The sequence below is a fragment of the Epinephelus fuscoguttatus genome, linkage group LG18 (genome assembly GCF_011397635.1).
Source record: "Epinephelus fuscoguttatus linkage group LG18, E.fuscoguttatus.final_Chr_v1".
NCBI lineage: Eukaryota > Metazoa > Chordata > Actinopteri > Perciformes > Serranidae > Epinephelus > Epinephelus fuscoguttatus.
In genome coordinates this window covers 38421761-38444046 of record NC_064769.1, presented here as the reverse complement: position 1 = coordinate 38444046, position 22286 = coordinate 38421761, and the positions used below count along the sequence as shown (strand labels likewise).

General features: G+C 40.4%; 1 protein-coding gene and 1 long non-coding RNA gene across 2 annotated transcripts; both read right to left on the bottom strand.

The window, feature by feature from the left end:
• Positions 1-4734: 4734 nt before the first annotated feature.
• Positions 4735-14514, bottom strand: il1b (interleukin 1, beta). Its single transcript, XM_049604494.1, has 6 exons — positions 14269-14514; positions 12092-12143; positions 8983-9172; positions 7352-7543; positions 6970-7103; positions 4735-5391 (listed from the first exon to the last, which is right to left on the bottom strand). Exons 1-6 carry the CDS (start codon positions 14301-14303, stop codon positions 5182-5184), a joined length of 813 nt encoding a protein of 270 aa, XP_049460451.1. The 5' UTR covers positions 14304-14514; the 3' UTR covers positions 4735-5181.
• Positions 14515-14994: 480 nt separating this feature from the next.
• Positions 14995-17605, bottom strand: LOC125906092 (uncharacterized). The gene is made up of 3 exons (XR_007451749.1): positions 17192-17605; positions 15778-15885; positions 14995-15103 (listed from the first exon to the last, which is right to left on the bottom strand). It is a non-coding gene; the product is annotated as an uncharacterized LOC125906092 (long non-coding RNA).
• Positions 17606-22286: the final 4681 nt, after the last annotated feature.

Below are 22286 nucleotides of genomic sequence, written 5' to 3'. Positions count from 1 at the left end.
ATTCATTTTCCATAATCACTTATCCTGTTAGGGGTCGTGGGGGTGCGGAGAGGTCACCAGACTATCACAGGGCTGACACATAGAGACAGACAACCATTCACACTCACATTCACACCTACGGACAATTTAGAGTCACCAATTAACCTGCATGTCTTTGGACTGTGGGAGGAAGCTGGAGCACCTGGAGGAAACCCACGCTGACACAGGGAGAACATGTGGGAGCACCTGGAGGAAACCCACACTGACACAGGGAGAACATGTCAGAGCACCTGGAGGAAACCCACGCTGACACAGGGAGAACATGCAAACTTCACCGTGTTGTTCCTAGATTTTATTCTTGGATTATCATTAATGTGTAAGCAGAATTTATACATTGCAGTTGTAAAACAAATGAATAATGTATGATTAATTAGTGATCAATCATTATCAAATATTTTACTTGATTGACATCCCTAGGAAAAATACTAAATACTGATATACACTCACTGGCCACTTTATTAGGTACACCTTGCTGGTACCAGGTGGGACCTCCTTTTTAATTCTTGGTGTCACAGAGTCAACAAGGTGCTGAAACATTCCTCAGAGATGTTGGTCCATATTGACATGATGACATCACACAGTTGATCCATGATGAGAATCTCCCGTTCCAGCACATCCCAAAGGTGCTCTATTGGACTGAGATCTGGTGACTGTGGAGGCCATTGGAGTACAGTGAACTCATTGTCATGTTTGAGATGATGTGAGCTTTGTGACATGGTGCGTTATCCTGCTGGAAGTAGCCATCAGAAGATGGGTACACTGTGGTCATAAAGGGATGGACACGCTCAGCAACAATACTCAGGTAGGCTGTGGTGTTTAAACCATGCCATGACCTCTGACCTCTGGCATCAACAAGGCATTTTGGCTCACTGGATATTTTCTCTTTTTGGGACCATCCTCTGTAAACCCTAGAGATGGTTGTGCTGAAAATCTCAGGAAATACTCAGACCAGCCCGTCTGGCACCAACAACCATGCCACGTTCAAAGTCACTTCAATCACCTTTCTTCATCATTCTGATGCTCCGTTTGATCTTCAGCGGCTCGTCTTCACCATGTCTACATGACTAAATGTTAATGAGCTGCTGCCACGTGATTGGCTGATTAGCTATTTGCGTTAACGAGCAGTTGAACAGGTGTACCTAATAAAGTGGCCGGTGAGTGTATGTTTACATATTATATCAATAGATTTTGCATCACCTTTTATTGTTGTTGGTAAAAGGGTGTTATTTACCTCTGAAGTACCTTCAACAGTACATGAGCACTTGTGTTTAGTCCAGCACTGCCCTCGTGTGTGTGTGTGTGTGTTCATGTTAACGTGGTTGTTTGTGTTCAGCTACAAAGAAGACAACATTTTTCATCAGGTTGCAGAAGAAGAGCTCTGAGGGGAAAAGGTGCACAGAGACGGAGCGAGAGTATCTGCAGAGACGGAGGCTGACGGAGGGGAGAAAGTGAAGAAGAAGGGGGGGGGGGGGGTGCACGAGAGGAACCCATGTTTTTGTATGAAGCAGAGAAACAGGGACAGGCAGGGAGGGATCCTACGTTAGCAAGAGGAAGCATGATCCCGCTGTGAGGCCGGGCTGCTGCTGGGGCTATATTTAGCTTCTGTTGCCATGTGCCGGGAATGTGCATGGCAGAGGGAGACACACACACACACACACACACACACACACACACACATATATACACATACAGTAGGTTCACTACTGGTCATGCACTCCTGCACGTGTGTGTGTGTGTGTGTGTGTGTGTGTGTGTGTGTGCGGTTTCAAGGATGTGATTTTTGCTCGTGATTTCAGATCATCAGTGTCTTTAGATGTGAGGTGTAAACACGAGTGTTCCCCCGTCGCTCACACACACTGACACGTGATTTTTTACATCTCAGGCAAAACTGGAGGAAGGAACGTGTCTATAAATCATAAACGCTCCAGCAGAAGCCTGAATTATTGAATTAGTTCAAAGAGGCTGATGAAGGCGCTCTGCGTCCTCACGGATACATCCTGTGTGTTTGTCGAGGATGGAGGTGTGAGAATGAAAGATGAAACATCGTGCATGCTTCGATATGATTTCCCTTCATCTCTTTAAAGTTAAATGCACATCACTCTGTAATCTGCTTTACGCTCCGACGATGCAGAGCAGCGCTGCATGGCGCAGCTCAGCATCTCTCATTGGTGGTGCCGTGGAGTCGAGAGGAAGCCCAAGGTGTCGCCATGCAAACCCGAGCGGGCTGTGCCAATGAGGGGAAGAAGAAATCCTCTGAGGTGCCTCTGATTGGCTGGAGTTTTTTTGAATTCTGCTATTGTGAAGTGGAAGGGCAGATTGACTTTTAATTTGTGTGGCTGTGAGATTCAGATTACAGGCTGTATGATGTGTCACCAGCAGAGGACATCGGCACTCCACTGTACATATCAGCACTGATGTATGTTAGAGATGGAGACAGACAGAAGTGGACCCACTGTGGCGTGTTGACACCAGGACACAGATTTTATTATTCAAATACAAGAGCGCTTTAAGAAAACAGAGCTGAGCGCAAATACAGAATTACAACATCTGATTTAAAGCTCCAGTGTGAAGGACAGAAACAACCTGGTCTCACTCTCAAGTCGTTGAAAACCGGCGCTTGGTCACTGGTCAGCGCTGCAGCCTTACTTCTGTTCAGTCTCCGGTTAATTTCATCTGTTTGTGCATGTTCTCTGAGAGCTTATGGGTACAGACAAAATGAAGCTATGCCACCAGAACGCGTGAAGACAGCGAGGCACAGTTCTAACGAGATTCGATCAAAGACGTTTTCAAAATGGGGAACAAATCAGTAATATAGTGAGAATAATTCTCCGTCCGCATGTTGTGACGTATTTAACGGCTTTACAAATCACCACTATCTATAACGCCACCCGGGTCTCACTCCCAAGTCGTTGAAACCCGCTGCTTGGTTTCATGTCGGCATGAGACGTGGCCAGTCACTGTTATTGTTTAATGATGCTCGGCAGCAGAAGTCTAATTAGGGCGGGTAGGAGGGGTGGATGCCGGCGTTCGCGTCCCGTGAGACAGTAAAGCCAAACCCTTTTCTTTTTTTCCTAAACCCAACCCTGTGTGTGTGTTGAGGAGAAAAAAAGAGCCGCTGCTCCTTCATGTTGAGGTGGTTCAACATCTGATCAGGATCCTCCTGGGCGCCTCCTGTTAGAGGTGTTCTGGGCACGTCCCACTGGTAGGAGGCCCCGGGGCAGACCCAGAACACACTGGAGGGATTATATATCTCGTCTGGCCTGGGAACGCCTCAGGGTCCTCCAGGAGGAGCTGGGGAGCGTCGCTTTGGGTAGAATTTTCTTTGGAATAAATAAAGTTCTACTATATTGAATTGAATTCAGTTGAAACCCACATTGAGCACAAATGAACTGTTAGTTGTGGCTGTATGGAGGTTATGTGTCGGAGTGTTTCGTGTCCTGGCTGAGTTTTATTTTTGGACACAAACAAACAAAACAACAGCACTCACTGATCTATCTTCTTTTGTATTTTAATTGTGAACAGAAAACGAACGTGTTTCAGTATAAAGCCATCTTGGCCCCCTTCTGTTCAACATTTACATGCTCGTGTTAGGCAAGATCATCCGCCACCATGGTCTCAACTTTCATTCTTATGCCGACAACACCCAGCTCTACATCAGTGCAAACCCTTCTGCCCATCTGCCCCCCTCAGTCGCTCATCAGTTGCCTCTTCAAAATAAAATCCTGGTTGACATCTAATCTACTCAAACTCAACAGCAACAAGACAGAGCTCATGGTTGTGGCCCCCAAAGCACTGCTCCGGAAGGTTGGGGATCTAATCCTAACCATTGACGGTGCCACCATCTTACCATCTGCTGAGGTCCGCAACCTGGGACACCCACATCAAATCTGTCACCAAATCTGCTTTCCACCACCTGAAAAACATCTCCAGACTCCGGCCATCACTCACTGACTCAGTTGCAGAAATACTGATCCACGCCTTCATCACTTCCCGCCTGGACTACTGCAACGGTGTCCTGTTTGGAGTTCCCAACAAAACCCTGGACAGGCTCCAATATGTACAAAACTCAGCTGCCAGGGTCCTCACCCACACCAAGCCCTGGCAGCACATCATCCCCACAATCATCCATCTCCGCTGGCTCACAGTCAAGTCCTGCATAATCTACAAATCCTCCTCCTCACCTACAAGTCCCTCCATGCCCCCGCCCCATAGTACATAACGGACCTCCTCCACCCCTACACTCCATCCAGATCTCTGCGCTCCTCTGACTCCGGCCTACTCTTCATCCCTCACTCCTACCTCTGAACTTTTGGTGACTGAGCCTTCAGCGTCGCTGCCCCCACCCTCTGGAGCTCTCTCCCCTGTAACCCACAACGCCCCTTCACTGGACATTTTCAAATCCACCCTCAAAACTCATCTGTTCACCATGGCTTTTTAATTCGATAATCCATCTCATGCTCAGTGTACATCACACAGTGTCTCTGCTTTCTTCTGTTGTTTGTTATAGTTTTGTTGCTTTTCTGTACTGCTTGTGTTGGTGTTATTGTTTCCTTACTATGTATTGTAAAGTGACCTTGGGTTTTTTGAAAGGCACTATATAAATTAAAGTTAATATTATTATTATTATTATTATTATTATTATTATTATTATTATTATTTTCATCTTCATCAGCATCACAGACAAAAAACACTGAATTACTCTGTCATGTTTAATGTAAGATTTGGAAAAACAAGGATTAACAAGTCATTTAAATCCTTCATGTTAAACACAGGGGTCAATATTAAAGTACAGAAACACACTTTAAATACACGAACAAGCCAAAAAGTTATTTTGCAAGCTTATGTATTCAAAAAAATACACAAAAATGTCATAACAATTTAACGCCATCACACTTTCAGTTTTGAGGAATATCCTTTTACAACTTTCTCTGCCAGAGGAGAAATTTAGTTTGTACAAATCATTTTGTCGGTGAGTAAAGATAATATAAAGTAAATCTACATTTAGTGGATTAATTCATAATCTCACCAGCGGCAGTGTTCACTGCAGGCTCAGGGAAGAACTGAGACGATAGCGCTATCTAGTGGTGAGGCAGAAGCATAATGCTGCATACATTAACACTGCACAGGACCAGGCGACACGTCTCAGTCCATCCTGAAGGTCAGGTGTCTGTTGGCGTCCACCTTACACAGTTCCACAGGCTGGTTTTCGGCGTCACTGGTGCTGATGAACCAGCCCCTGTACTTCACAGACTCAAACGTGTTCTCACACATTCCCTTGGTTCTCTTGAAGAAGAGGAAACGGTCCATGTCTCCATCCTCGCTGATGCTCTTTAAATCTTCCTTGCTGCATTCCTGTCAGACAGATAAGAGGAAACGTCCCTTATTAATTATCTTAAGTAAAAAACACCGCTCTGCCAGTTAAAGGGGAAACAACGTTTGTTGTGTTAAAAGACAAATAAAGGGTTCATTTTCATTTATTTTTTATTTTTATGTTTCTCCAACTATTTTTTTAGTTGTTTTGATTTCTCAAAGTTTTTATATCCATCAATCATGGTTTGTTTTTGTTTGTTTTTATTGTGCACTCGAAGGAATATCAAAAGTCAATAATGAATTTCTCATCTGTTTTTGTAAATAAACTCCTCAAATGAGTCAAAGCTTTAGTTACTAAATCAAAACTGTGAGAATGATCACAATTATTAAATAAATGACAGAATTATCAAAATGACAAGATAAAAGTTGAAATTATGAGACTCAAGCAAAATGGTGAGCTGAAGTAGAGACTGTGGGATTAAAGTCCAAACTATGAGATATATTTATTTTTTTATATAAAAATAAAAGTCAAAATCATTATATAAAAGTCTGAATTATATGATTAAAATCACAGTGAGATAAAAGTTATTACATAAAGTGAAAATGATTAGATAAAGAGTTAAAATTTTGAGATAAAAATCAAAATGATTAAATTAAAGTCAAAATTTTTAGATAAAAGTTCTGAAATTCAAAAAAAAAGTTTTGAAATAAAAACTTCAAGTTATGAGATAAAAAGTATAAATCATGAGGCTGCAGTCAAAAATATGGGACAAAAATTGAGAATTATGAAAAAAGTCAAAATTATGAAATAAAAAGTCAAAATGGTGAGATAGAAACTATAACTATGAGGTTAAAGTCAACAATTTCAGATTAAGTCAAAATGATGACAGAAAAATTAAAGTTAAGAAATAAAAACTAAATTGTGAAATTTAAGTCAAAATTATGCGATAAATCTGAATTATGGAGTAAAACTCAAAGTTATCAGGTACAAAGTCAGAATTATGATTAAAATCACAATGTTGAGATAAAAGTTATTACATAAACTGAAAATTATTAGATAAAGTTCAAATTTTGAGATAAAAATCAAAATTAGATAAAAGTTCTGAAATTATAAAAAAAAAACCCAAAGTTTCGAAATAAAAACTTCAAATTATGAAATATAAAGTATAAATTGTGAGACTGCAGTAAAAAAATATGGGATAAAAATTCAGAATTATGAAAAAAGTCAGAATTATGAATTTATTTAAAATTGTGAGGCTAAAGTCAAAATTACTGGATAAAAGTCAAAATGGTGAGATAGAAACTATAAACTGTGAGATTAAAGTCAACAATTTCAGATTAAGTAAAAAAAATAAAGTTAAGAAATAAAAACTCAAAATTATGAGATAAAAAAATCTGAATGATGGAGTAAAAGTCAAAGTTATCAGGTACAAAGTCAGAATTATAGGATGAAAATCACAATGATGATGTAAACAGTCAAAATTTTGAGATAAACTCAAAATTGTGAGTTTTAAATTAACATTTTAAATCCATTTTTTTTCTTTTCCATCCATTTAAATCACATCAAGTGAACGCCTCCTCTCTCAGCAGGAAAAACAGAAGTGTAATTTTCTTGCTCACCTCGAGGGTCAACACGGCTTTGTCGTCTTTCATGGAGCAGGAAATGTGCAGGTTTCTTTTCAGGGACAGGAGGACGGTCAGACTTTCATCGGGTTTGACGATGGAACTGATGTACCTCGCCAGTTTGAAATTCACTGATGTGGGGAACAGAGAGACAAAGTATTAGAAGTATTCAGATACCTTACTGACGTCAAAGTAGAAACACTGTGGTCTAAAATACTCTGTTACAAGTTCAAGTCCAGAATGTAAAATTTCACTTCAGTTTCACTTAAAATACTGCATCATATCATATGATAAATATTTTTAAATTTAATTAGAAGCATCATACAAATTAGTAAAGTACTAAGTACGCTTCAGTACGAGTTCACGTCCTTCTCAGTACCTTTGCGTTCACAGTTTCCTCCTTTCAGAGTGACGGCGAGCAGCTGACACCCCTCTGACGTGAGGATGATGTGTTTCCGATAAAGGTCCAGCAGCGTGCACTGGTTCCCGCTGTTGACGCGCTCGTACACTCTTTTGACTTCGGCGGACGCGCTCGTGGTCGACGAGCTCGCAGTCCTATCCACGACTGTTTCTGTGGGAAGATGGAGGCAGATGTTTTTAAGCTTTCAGAAGAACAGAGTGTCTGATCGAGAGCTGAAGTCATGACGTCACATCCGGGCTGCAGCAGTGAAGAGATGAACACATGAATGCATCAGTGATTATAATGGGAACACGGGCTGGTGAGTATGTTTTGATGTTGATACTTCTGTACTCTCTGAATTTTGGATGCAGGACTTTTCCTTGTAAGGGTTAGGGTCCCAGGGGTCGGTTGCACAATACACCTTAAGTTAAGATTTTCCTAGTTAAGGTTTCCTCATTCATTCATTCATTCATTCATTCATTGTATGTAGCTGCTTATTCTCTTGGGGGTTGCTGGGGGGCTGGAGTTTATCCCAGCTGACACTGGGCGAGAGGCGGGGTACGCCCTGGACAGGTCACCAGACTGTCACAAAGCTGGTTAAGGATTTATCTTTACAAGGACCAAGTCTTATCTTTAAGGGGAAATTCTAAGAAAATTTCATCACTGGAAGCAACTCTCTCTGCCAGAAAGCTTTGTGAACACGGCCCCAGGAGAACCCAACAGATACGCTTTTTATTTCACACTTTACATTTGACTGAATTCATTTTTCTTGCACAATTATTTTCCTGGTATTTGGGAACAAATTTACTTTTTTAGTTTATGCGTTCAATGGTTGTATTGTAAGTTTTCCTCCTCTGACCAGTTTAGTTTTCTTGTCTTATGAGCCAACTTTGTGAGAGGATAACAGGCGTCACAAGCCTGAGTCCGAGTTAACAAACAATCTCTAAGAAACTTAGTGCTGTAAAATCTCTTTTGTCCGTACCAAAGGAAACCTTTTAGTGCAGCGGTTCCCAGCTGGTGGGTCCATTCTGAATGGACGGCAAGTGACTCGCAAACATGTCCAGCTCTTAAAAAACATACTTTATTTTTAAGTACAGTGAATTTACAGCACAGAGCTTTTATTTTGAAGTTCCATTTCCTGCTGTAGAGTGAGTGACGGATGGACAGCCAGTTCAAATGCAAGTATGACGCTGAGTGGATTAAACTGTGTGGACCTTGAAGCAATGACTAAAGGAGAAATCTGGACCCTGTGTCTGGATCAGTTGGAAACCGCTGTTTTAAGGGGTTCTGTGCAACTGTGTAGTCCCTCAGCTAAGGAGCAATCAAGCCTTAAGTGTCATACTTAAGAAGAAAACCAGTCCCTGATACTTTTTCTGCCTCTGCACATGACTCATTCATGAACTCCCCCTTGCATCTAGCCTCTGAATATCAAGCGTTTATGGGAAGCAAGCCGCACGACGTGCTGTTGACTCTGCGCCAAGGTTTAATTTTTAGTAATTAGAATAGTTTAAAAATATCAGTGTGATTTTGAATGACACTGTTTTCTGAACCTGGATGTTCCGGTTTCTCTTTAACTCGCTGTAATGAAGCGAAACAGTGTGGTTACCCACCGGTCACCAGGCTGTCCATGATGGCACAGCAGAGCTCGTCGTCACTGAGCTCCCTGCCGCACTGAGTCAGGGGCTTTTTCATCCTGTTCACACCTAGCAGCAGGTAGGTGACAGACCGCAGGGTTCTTGGGTTGTGGGAAACCACCACGTCCAGTCCCTCGTCGAGTCTGAAGATCTCTTCTCGAACATCCTACACAGACAAGCAGAAGAGAGAACATCATCATCATCATCATCATCATCATCACATCCTTCTGCAGGTGTTTCCTCTCGTCTCAGTCACACAGAGCTGGAGCACGCGCTGAGGCTTGCAGAGCAACTAAACCAACAAACCACTTTCCTCAGGTAACCACAACGGCGTGTGTGTGTGTGTGTGTGTGTGTGTGTGTGTGTGTGTGTGTGTAGCTCATTGACTCCGGTCCAGATCTCAATGTTTGAGTGTGAAGTATTTCAACTCTGCATGTTGTGTTCAGCATATTCACAGTGACTGCCCTCTACAGGTTCAAACCTGGCTACTGCAACTGAATGTTGCTATTGGCTGTTCTGATGACAACTGACGTATAAGGTGGCAGCTTTTGTTTTGGTGGTTAGTTTGGTGATAAGTTGCTTAGTACGTTAATCAGTCATTCAGTTAGTTGGTTGGCTGGTTGGTTGGTTAGTTCGTTGGTTAGTTGGTTAGGTAAATAGTTAGTTGGTGTCTTTGGTGGTTAGTTGCTTAGTGAGTTAATCAGTCAGTTGGTTAGTCAGTTAGTTAGTTAATTGCTTTGGTGGTTAGTTTGGTAGTAAGTTGCTTAGTAAGTTAACCAGTCATTCAGTCGGTTAGTTGGTTGGTTGGTTAATTAGTTAGTTGATTGCTTTGGTGGTTCGTTGCTTAGTTAGTTAATCAGTCATTCAGTTAGTTGGCTGGTTAGTTAGTCAGTTTGTTTGTTAGTTGGTTAGTTCATTGGTTAGTTGCTTAGATAATTAGTTAGTTGGTTGCTTTGGTGGTTAGTTGCTTAGTTAGTTAGTCAGTCATTCAGTTAGTTGGCTGGTTAGTTAGTCAGTTTGTTTGTTAGTTGGTTAGTTCATTGGTTAGTTGCTTAGATAATTAGTTAGTTGGTTGCTTTGGTGGTTAGTTGCTTAGTTAGTTAGTTAGTCAGTCATTCAGTTAGTTGGCTGGTTAGTTAGTCAGTTTGTTTGTTAGTTGGTTAGTTCATTGGTTAGTTGCTTAGATAATTAGTTAGTTGGTTGCTTTGGTGGTTAGTTTGGTGGTTAGTTGCTTAGTTAGTTAGTCAGTCATTCAGTTAGTTGGTTGGCTGGTTGGTTGGTTGGTTGGTTGGTTAGTTGGTTGCTTTGGTGGTAAGTTGCTTAGTTAGTTAAATCAGTCAGTTGGTTAGAAAGTTAATTGCTTTAGTGGTAAGTTGCTTAGTAAGTTAAGCAGTCATTCAGTTGGTTGGTTGGTTAGTTGGTTGGTTGGTGGGCGGCTGTGGCTCAGAGGCAGAGCGGGTCGTCCACCAATCAAAAGATCAGCGGTTCGATCCCGGGCTTCTCCAGGCTGCATATCAAAGCATCCTTGAGCAAGATACTGAACCCCATTGGTGTGTGAGTGTGTTAAAACTGAGCAGCAGGTGGCAACTTGCATGGTAGCCTCGGCCACCAGTGTGTGAATGAGTGACTGTGACTCGTAGTGTAAAAAGCACTTTGAGTGGTCACTAGATGACTACAAAGGCGCTATACAAATGCAGGTCCATTTACCATTTGGTTGGTTGGTTGGTTAATTAGTTAGTTGATTGCTTTGGTGGTTAGTTGCTTAGTAAGTTAATCAGTCATTCAGTTAGTTGGTTTAGTAGTCAGTCAGTCAGTCAGTCAGTCAGTCAGTCAGTCAGTTGTTTGGTGGTGTAGTGTACATGACCCTTGGATAAACTTATGCTGACGTGACTTCAGCTGCGTATCTGGCGCTGATTCAGGTCAAATGCGAATATGTGAGGAGCTGCGATTGTTCTTGGAACTGATTGTGTCAAAAACAGGAAACCAGCGCTCTAGGACAGGAAATACCTTTTAATGTGTATTGGAGAGCTGCAGGTGTGTCAGCTGATGCTGCTTGTTTGTCAGACACTATAATAATAATAATAATAAACTTTATTCATATGGCACCTTTCATACATGGAGGTGTAGCTCAAAATGCTTTACAACAAAATAAAAACTGACAAATAGAATTAAAATAACAAAAAACAAGTGCAAATCCTGCACAATGAAACCAAGAACAATATAATATGTAAAAGATAAAAGTAAAACAGCGGAATGCATGGAAGCAGTTAAAAAATGTGAAGGATGGGGATAAAAACCAGGGAATAGACACTATACTACACTTATAACTAACATGATGTACTAATTATTTGGCTTTCTCGTGAGTAAACACTCAAATGTGCAACTGTTATTTAGTTTGGCAGAATGGGTCGGCACTGTTGCTTTCCCGGCTGCAGAAACACCTCCGGACTGCACAGCTGTCCAGCAGACCTAACATTTAGGCACCAGTAGTTGCACTGAGGCAAACAGACCGTGATCTCCTGCCTAGAGCTGCAGTTTGCAGTCATCATTATTGCCGGGACTGCTTCTCCAGTCTCATGGAGGTGGACGTGGGTTTCACCAAGGTACGCAGGCTTAAAGGGACAGTTCAGATTTTTTGAAGTGGGGATGTATGAGGTACTTCTCCACAGTCAGTGTATTACGCACGGTAGATGTCAGTCATCACGCCCCCAGTTTGGAGAATCAAGCTTGAGTATGACACAGAAGCTGCACTATGTACTGCTGTTGACGGGGGCAGCAGTGAAAGGTATTTTAGCTACCAAAAAAAAATCCCACTGCACACTTCAACTGATGTTTTTTTTTTTACGTGGGACTTTTTTAGGTGGTTAAAATACATTTTGGTGCTGACCCGTCCACAGCAGTAGCTTAGCTTTCATGTTGGACTCCAGCCTGCTTCTCCAAGTCAGTGGCGTGCTGACTATCCCTTTAAGTGCAAAAAAATAAACATGAGTAAAAATAAAAAAAAAGTTCACTTCTAACAGTAATAAAAAAGTAGTCTCAGTGAATTATGGCTTCACCAGCTTCTGATAAATATCATTCATCTTACCGTCATGTTAAAGAAGGAGGATTCAAATCCTGTTGCATCGACCTCACATGAGCTGAAATACAAAACAGATAAATATCAGATCAATAAAACTCTGAATTCACAGTTGCAAGGCTGTCATCCCTTACATTAGAACAAATGTAAACCTGTAAATACTTCGCTCAGTTTGCAGGAAGTATTCAGCTCCTTTACTTAAAGGGTAACTTTAGTGTTTTTAAGCCTGGATCATATTTTCCCTCATTTTTGTGTCTCAGTGACCAATGGGAGCAACAGTTTTTGAAACTGCTCCAGTAGCCGCAAAACAGGCAACAGCGTCACCGGTTGGGGCAATTGAGCACCGTCACTTTACATTCAATAAAACTTTGTCTAACAACACTGTTAAAAGGATCCTTACAGAGACAGAGCTTTTAGAGAGTATGACGGTGATTTTGTGTCTGTTCCTGGTTAAAAAGTCTTAAAAGGCATTGAATTCATTAATCTAAAAATAAGGCCTTAATTGGCATTAAAATGTCTTAAATCAATCTTTCAAAAGTCTTAAAAATGTTAACACATGGTAAGTAGGATTTTATGATTGTAATTAGTCTCAAATCTAAAAATAATAGGTAAGATTTATTTTTTAAAAATAATTTGCCGAATAGCAGTAACATCACGCAATCACGAGAGCGGAACCCACAAAACAGTGATTTGCGGCCGTGACTCTCAGAGCAGATGCACATCATTCATGTAACAGTCGGACCACGTGGGAAAGTTTAAATTTAATGAAAATTGGCTGTCCAACAAAGATTTTTCTGGATGGATGAAACCGGTACCAGGCAATTTATACGAGGCACGGTGTATTGTGTGCAAGAAATGTTTCAAACTCGGCACGATGGGAATCAAGGCAGTGGAGTCCCACATGCACAGCGCGAAACACAAAGCCTCAAAATCAAGCTGTCAGCAAACGGCAGGTATTTCCCAGTTCTGTTCTACTCTCGTCTCTACCGTGCCTCCACCCCCATCTCCGATATCAGCAACCGGGACAGCAACACCAAATCTCCGGACAATGTTCAGGTGCACGCCTACGCTCAAAGTAGAGGTACTGTGGTGTCTGAACACCGTGACACCAACACCAATCACACAAATCAAATGAGGGAGGTTTTTTTTGTGTTGATTGTGCCGTTGATCTTAAATTTCATTTCAAGTGGCATTAAAAAAGTCTTAAATTTAACTTGCCTTAAGCTGTAGGAACCCTGCACAGTGTCATTTACCTGCTCAGATGAAGCCACAGACAGTTATTCATCCTGAAACACATTTTTTATTTTATTTTAGGCAAAATCTTCAATTTGTTACTGACTCCAGAGGCCCATTACTCTGTCTCTGTATCACCTAGAGTGTTTCTGACACTTTCACAAGAAACTTCAGGGAGTTTTCTTTCTGGCAAGACCTCATGCATGCATGTAGTCGGAGTGGTTCAGAAGCTACAGTCATTTTAATTTGGGTATGTCATTTTAGGCGGTTTTGCTACAAAACGGGGGTAAACGCACTTCTTTCAAAGTCAACAGCAACAAAATAAAACTCAAAAAGGCCTTTTTAGTTTATCTCTCAGCTGTTCCAACAATCACCAGCTCTGGTTTGGTTGAAATTAACCCTTAATTCACCAGTTAAATGTGACAACATGCTGCCTCTATACACACTAACATGACTGTGACATGACACTTCATCCTTCAGTTCATCACAAACGTTCAACATCTAATTTCCAGCTGAAGTTGTCAGACAAACGTAGTGCAGCAACAAGTACAATATTTCCTCTCAGACGTTGCAGAGTAGAAATATAAAGCAGCATAAAATGGAAATGCTCAAGTACAGTATTTATACTTTGAATAGTACTTGAGCAAATGTACTTCAGTCACTGGCAGTTGCTAATTTTCACAGTTTTTCTGTCATTTGTTTTTCAGCAGCACATTTAGAGGTAAGTGAGAAGTGAAACACAAAGCCAGACAGCCTGGAGCTGTTCTCTTTTCAGATGCAGTCTGAGGATGTACCGAGCTGTAAGAGCTCTCAGCTTCCCGAAACACATCAGCGATTATCTAAAATCACGTTTTAAGTTCTCACTTGTTATTTTGATTTTGTTTTTAAAAGATTAATTCAGATTAAAATAATCTAAGTGTGGACATAAACACAGTAGACTTTCTTGAACTTACTCGTCCAAAACTTGAGACAGATCGAAGTCACACATGGTCCCGATGTAGAATGTTAAAGATCACAAGTAACTGATGTCACTGAAGCTTCCAGATGATAGCCTCGTCCCACCTGCAGGCTGACTGAGCCTCTCAGCCGGAGCCTCTCGCTTTTAAGCCCTTCAGCTTCCTGGTTGTAGGTTGAGGCTTCACACATGAACTTTCTCTCACAGTGACATCAGGGACCACATTAAAGCCCATGGCAGCTTTAACCAGAGGGAATGGAAAAAACGCCCTCCACACTGAACATTCCCATTCCTGCAGAGTGAAGATTAAATAACAAGCTGAACCTGCTGTGATGATTCTGAAAGAGGACACTGTAAAGACAAACAGACAACAGTTTGTGCTCGATGAGAGGAAATATCCCTCAGTTCCTGTTGCCGAGCTTGTTACGAAAGGTGTAGATTTCAGGGTGACGCAGGGGACACGTTCCCTCAACATTTGGAACATGTGAATTTGTTCCCCCCAAATAAAAACATAAAAGTAGAAAAGGACGTTGATTTTGACAAAATTAAAGACATTTCAAACTGTTCTCCTTCTGAAGTGATCAAATACCGCTGCTTTGTCGGTGATTTCAGCGACACCTGATGCCAGAAGCCACCCATTGCAGCAGTATGATATGTCTTCGATCAGCCAGGGTGCACCTGTCGTGGCAGTATGATGCATGGACGGGCAGCATCAATTATTAACCCCGCATGTAGCATCCTTCATGGCAGTATGATATGCCTAATTGTGTTGCCTAAACCTAACCACGTGTTTTTGTTGCCTAAACCTAACCATGTAATTTTGTTGCCCATACCTAACTACGTGTTTTTGTTGCCTAAAAATATCTACATGTTTTTATTGCCTTAACCTAACGACGTGCTTTTATTGCCTAAAACTATCTACGTGTTTTTGTTGCCTAAACCTATCCACTTGCTTTTGTTGCCTAAACCTAACTACGTGTTTTTGTTGCCTAAAAATATCTACATGTTTTTATTGCCTTAACCTAACTACATGCTTTTGTTGCCTAAAACTATCTACATGTTTTTGTTGCCTTAATCTAACTACGTGCTTTTATTGTCTAAAACTATCTACGTGTTTTTGTTGCCTAAACCTATCCACTTGCTTTTGTTGCCTAAACCTAACTACGTGCTTTTGCTGCCTAAAACTATCTACGTGTTTTTGTTGCCTAAACCTATCCACTTGCTTTTGTTGCCTAAACCTAACTCTGTGCTTTTGTTGCCTAAAACTATCTACGAGTTTTTGTTGCCTAATCCTGTCCACTTGCTTTTGTTGCCTAAACCTAACTCTGTGCTTTTGTTGCCTAAACTATCTACGTGTTTTTGTTGCCTGAACCTATCCACTTGCTTTTGTTGCCTAGACCTAACTCCGTGCTTTTGTTGCCTAAAACTATCTACGTATTTTTGTTGCCTAAACCTATCCACTTGCTTTTGTTGCCTAAACCTAACTACATGCTTTTGTTGCCCAAACCTAACCACGTGTTTTTGTTGCCTAAACCTAACCATGTAATTTTGTTGCCCAAACCTAACTACGTGTTTTTGTTGCCTAAAACTATCTACATGTTTTTGTTGCCTAAACCTAACCATGTAATTTTGTTGCCCAAACCTAACTACGTGTTTTTGTTGCCTAAAAATATCTACGTGTTTTTGTTGCCTTAATCTAACTACGTGCTTTTGTTGCCTAAAACTATCTACGTGTTTTTGTTGCCTTAACCTAACTACGTGCTTTTGTTGCCTAAAACTATCTACATGTTTTTGTTGCCTGAGACTAACCATGTGTCTTTGTTGCTGAAACCTAACTAAGTGCTTTTGTTGCCTAAAACTATCTACGTGTTTTTGTTGCCTAAACCTAACCACGTGTTTTTGTTGCCTAAACCTAACAACGAATTTTTGTTGCTTAAACCTAACTGCGTGTTTTTTGTTGCTTAAATCTAACTACGTGTTTTTTGTTGCTTAAATCTTACCACATGTTTTTGTTGCTTAAACCTAGCTACGTGTTTTTTGTTGCTTAAACCTAACTACATGTTTTTTGTTGCTTAAACCTTACCACATGTTTTTTGTTGCTTAAACCTAACTACGTGTTTTTTGTTGCTTAAACCTAACTACGTGGTTTTTGTTGCCTAAACCTAACCACGTGTTTTTGTTGCTTAAACCTAATTATGTGGCTTTTGGTGCTTAAACCTTACCACATGTTTTTGTTGCTTAAACCTAACCACGTGTTTTTGTTGCTTAAACCTAACTATGTGGTTTTTGTTGCCTAAACCTAACCACGTGTTTTTGTTGCTTAAACCTAACTACGTGTTTTTTGTTGCTTAAATCTAACTACGTGTTTTTTGTTGCTTAAACCTAACCATGTAATTTTGTTGCCCAAACCTAACTACATGCTTTTGTTGCCTAAAACTATCTACATGTTTTTGTTGCCTTAATCTAACTACGTGTTTTTGTTGCCTAAAACTATCTACGTGTTTTTGTTGCCTAAACCTATCCACTTGCTTTTGTTGCCTAAAACTATCTACGAGTTTTTGTTGCCTAATCCTGTCCACTTGCTTTTGTTGCCTAAACCTAACTCTGTGCTTTTGTTGCCTAAACTATCTACGTGTTTTTGTTGCCTGAACCTATCCACTTGCTTTTGTTGCCTAGACCTAACTCCGTGCTTTTGTTGCCTAAAACTATCTACGTATTTTTGTTGCCTAAACCTATCCACTTGCTTTTGTTGCCTAAACCTAACTACGTGTTTTTGTTGCCTAAACCTATCCACTTGCTTTTGTTGCCTAAACCTAACTCCGTGCTTTTGTTGCCTAAAACTATCTATGTGTTTTTGTTGCCTAAACCTATCCACTTGCTTTTGTTGCCTAAACCTAACTACGTGCTTTTGTTGCCCAAACCTAACCACGTGTTTTTGTTGCCTAAACCTAACCACGTAATTTTGTTGCCCAAACCTAACTACGTGTTTTTGTTGCCTAAAACTATCTACATGTTTTTGTTGCCTAAACCTAACCATGTAATTTTGTTGCCCAAACCTAACTACGTGTTTTTGTTGCCTAAAAATATCTACGTGTTTTTGTTGCCTTAATCTAACTACGTGCTTTTGTTGCCTAAAACTATCTACGTGTTTTTGTTGCCTTAACCTAACTACGTGCTTTTGTTGCCTAAAACTATCTACATGTTTTTGTTGCCTGAGACTAACCATGTGTCTTTGTTGCCGAAACCTAACTAAGTGCTTTTGTTGCCTAAAACTATCTACGTGTTTTTGTTGCCTAAACCTAACCACATGTTTTTGTTGCCTAAACCTAACAACGAATTTTTGTTGCTTAAACCTAACTGCGTGTTTTTTGTTGCTTAAATCTAACTACGTGTTTTTTGTTGCTTAAATCTTACCACATGTTTTTGTTGCTTAAACCTAACTACGTGTTTTTTGTTGCTTAAACCTAACTACATGTTTTTTGTTGCTTAAACCTAACTACGTGTTTTTTGTTGCTTAAACCTAACTACGTGGTTTTTGTTGCTTAAACCTAACCACGTGTTTTTGTTGCTTAAACCTAACTATGTGGTTTTTGTTGCTTAAACCTTACCACATGTTTTTGTTGCTTAAACCTAACCACGTGTTTTTGTTGCTTAAACCTAACCACATGTTTTTGTTGCTTAAACCTAACTACATGTTTTTTGTTGCTTAAACCTAACTATGTGGTTTTTGTTGCCTAAACCTAACCACGTGTTTTTGTTGCTTAAACCTAACTACGTGTTTTTTGTTGCTTAAATCTAACTACGTGTTTTTTGTTGCTTAAACCTTACCACATATTTTTGTTGCTTAAACCTAACTACGTGGTTTTTGTTGCTTAAACCTAACAACATGCTCTTGTTGCCTACATCTGACCACGTGTTTTGTTCCCCAAAATTACCACGTGCTTTTGTTAACTTAATCTAACCATGTGTTTTTGTTGCCTAAACCTAACTCCGTGCTTTTGTTGCCTAAAACTATCTATGTGTTTTTGTTGCCTAAACCTATCCACTTGCTTTTGTTGCCTAAACCTAACTACGTGCTTTTGTTGCCCAAACCTAACCACGTGTTTTTGTTGCCTAAACCTAACCACGTAATTTTGTTGCCCAAACCTAACTACGTGTTTTTGTTGCCTAAAACTATCTACATGTTTTTGTTGCCTAAACCTAACCATGTAATTTTGTTGCCCAAACCTAACTACGTGTTTTTGTTGCCTAAAAATATCTACGTGTTTTTGTTGCCTTAATCTAACTACGTGCTTTTGTTGCCTAAAACTATCTACGTGTTTTTGTTGCCTTAACCTAACTACGTGCTTTTGTTGCCTAAAACTATCTACATGTTTTTGTTGCCTGAGACTAACCATGTGTCTTTGTTGCCGAAACCTAACTAAGTGCTTTTGTTGCCTAAAACTATCTACGTGTTTTTGTTGCCTAAACCTAACCACATGTTTTTGTTGCCTAAACCTAACAACGAATTTTTGTTGCTTAAACCTAACTGCGTGTTTTTTGTTGCTTAAACCTAACTACGTGTTTTTTGTTGCTTAAACCTAACTACATGTTTTTTGTTGCTTAAACCTTACCACATGTTTTTTGTTGCTTAAACCTAACTACGTGTTTTTTGTTGCTTAAACCTAACTACATGTTTTTTGTTGCTTAAACCTTACCACATGTTTTTTGTTGCTTAAACCTAACTACGTGTTTTTTGTTGCTTAAACCTAACTACGTGGTTTTTGTTGCTTAAACCTAACCACGTGTTTTTGTTGCTTAAACCTAACTATGTGGTTTTTGTTGCTTAAACCTTACCACATGTTTTTGTTGCTTAAACCTAACCACGTGTTTTTGTTGCTTAAACCTAACCACGTGTTTTTGTTGCTTAAACCTAACTACATGTTTTTTGTTGCTTAAACCTAACTATGTGGTTTTTGTTGCCTAAACCTAACCACGTGTTTTTGTTGCTTAAACCTAACTACGTGTTTTTTGTTGCTTAAATCTAACTACGTGTTTTTTGTTGCTTAAACCTAACTACGTGGTTTTTGTTGCTTAAACCTAACAACATGCTCTTGTTGCCTACATCTAACCACGTGTTTTGTTCCCCAAAATTACCACGTGCTTTTGTTAACTTAATCTAACCATGTGTTTTTGTTGCCTAAACCTAAACAAATTTAACTAAAATGTTTTGAATTTCATTCACTAAAAATGAATAAAACTAATAAACATTTTTGTCTTAAGACTAAATCTAAAATAGGATGTTGGAGCAGAGCACTTTCTGTTTCATATTTTTCCACATGTGAAAATGCAGCCTACGCCCTTACTCATTATGCTCTCCACTGTCTTTTTTTTCCAGAGATGATGACTGTTTCTAGCAGATTTTATTAATCATTCAGTTTATTTATCTGCCACATAAAATCATAACATATGTCTATCCATACGTGGACAAAATGAGTAATATTCTAGCTTGTACGTCCTTGTCGACACATTCAACTCAAACTGAGGTTTCATGGATTTAAACGATGCTCGGCTGCAGTAGGTGAGGTAAAGATTTTCTGTTGTTTGCAGAAACAAATATTTTGAATTAAATGTGACAATGCGTTTCACATTTAGCTGCTGCTTCACTGTTGTTAAGTATTGTTTTCTTTTAAGTGCACCTGCTGCAGATGATGTAATATGGTATTGTGGTTGTCTCTGCCGGTAAATAAGCATCAACTGACCTAGAAAAAACTTTCCCCCACCTCCAGTTCCTAGGCACTAAGGGGGGGGGGGGGGGTCAGTTCGTTGAAAAAGGTTGAAGACTTTGTCCTGACATGTAGCTTTGCAATGTTTTTTGAGAGGAAGTATCGTGTGGTTTGTGTCTCGTCCAACTCTCACCACCTTTTTTGGGGAAATATTGTGGTTGCAGAAAGACAACGGAAAGTGGTATCATTTACACAGATCTTTCAGGATTGTGTCAGTGCTTGTTGTGCATTTGACTTCAGGTTTCCCCAGCTGTGCCCAGTCACATGCAAATGAACTGACAGGAGTCGGGGAACTCCCAGATCTGGTTTGTATTGGAGGATAACTCGGTGGTGACAGGGTTAAAGGCCCAGCCACAGCAGACTGACATCAAAGACCTAGTGGCAGTGCAGGCTCATTTAACCTATGTCTGCAACACGCCGCAAAGACTTCAACCAACAGTCAATCAGCTCGTACGTTCTGTGTCTGCATGAGAGGAAATAAGTCTCCATACCAGCAGGCGGAGGTCGGGCGGGATGGCACATGTTTACCTGCAGACACGTTAGGCTCGTTTGAGATTGAGCCAGGCCGGCACAGAATCGATCACCAGCAATCACCGCACAGTACATGCCGGTTAGATCTCGTGAACTACTGGACCAGTCAGCCTCATTTTGTGTGCTCATGTATTACTATATGCTCATGGACCTTTTGTGGTTGCATTGGGTTTGGTTTTGTGTGTGTGAGACTGTGTGTGTTTCTGTCTGCCCACAGCTAATCTCGTGAACTACTGGACCAGTCAGCCTCATTGTGTGTGCTCATGTATGACTATGTGCTCATGGATTTCTTGTGGTTGTAGTGATTCCTAATTGTTGAAAACCTGTTTTATTAACTGTTTTATAAGTCGCTGACTGCTGACTCCTCGCTCCTCTTAATGGACCTGATTATTTCCATCCCTGATGTGTAATGATCCACTACAGTTAGGCACCATACAAGATGAATACATCTCCTGTTTTTTGTTTGTTATTTTTAATTTATCTTCATTGCCTTCTGGACTGAATGGGAGCTGGAAAGGTACAGTCCCACACGCTGAAGGTGCGAATTGGTTTTGTTCCATCTGCAGCATGTCGTCATACCACACTGGGAAGGTTTTGCTTGCCTGATTCTGTGGACTTGCAGATTTTGTTTGATTTTGATTTGTCCTTAATATTTCATACAAGTATCTCGGAGTTCACTTAGATGACACTTTTAGCTGGAATGTCCATGCTGAAGGTTTGTGTTCTCCTTTACAGCAAAGATTGTATTTTTTGCGCAGTGTAAGGTGTGGACACAAGCATCATGTTTTTATTTTACCAGAGAGCTTAATCCGATACGGGATGTCAGCCTGGTATGGCAACCTCACCGTCAAACTGAAAACTAAGCTTGCTGGTCTGGTGCACACGGCCGTGAAGGTTAAGGGAAGAAGGGACTATCAGACCTTGCAGTTTATTTATGAGCAAACTGTTTTTAGTGACTGATCCATCCCATAGTCTTCATTTAGAATATGACCTCCTACCCTCGGGCAGACGAGTCCCTAACTGCAAACTCAAGAATTCATTTGTTCCAACCTCCATCAAACTTTTAAACAATTCTGCTTGAGGCCAAAGATTGTGCAGTAATTTTTTATAGTGTTTTTATTATGGTGATCTTTTAGCATGTGTTATGTGCAATGTTATGGGATATGTGCAATACTGTCATGTAATAGTTGTTGGGATGGTATGGCTGCTGATGTATTGTTTGTTGTCATTGTGGCTGTCAAGGCATTTATGGCACAGTTGCTGAGTCCAAGACAAATTTCCCTTAGTGGGACACTAAAGTATATCGTATCGTATTGTATTTGTGCTTCTACCATCCGTAGGTGAGCAGGCTGTGTCGTTAAATTGCGTCTTTATTGTTGTTATTTCCTGCTTTGTTGTGCTGCAGCCTGCATGTACGGTGGACTGTAGTGATGTCTGTGTTGTGTTGATATGAAGAGGTCCAGACTGTGGATATCTTTGGAGGGGATCTCCTTTTATTCCTGACAACTGACAGTAAGAGGTAAAAACAAAATGCTCCGTCAATTACGACCACATTAACTTGAGCCCCTCTCCCGTGGAGCACCACGGCAAAAGGGCGGCCATGTTACATTCAATTAAGTACAACAGAACATAGAAAACATACCTACGAGCAAGAGGTAAAAACAAAATCCTTCATCAGTTACGACCAGAGTTGGGTGTAACGCGTTACAAAGTAACAGAA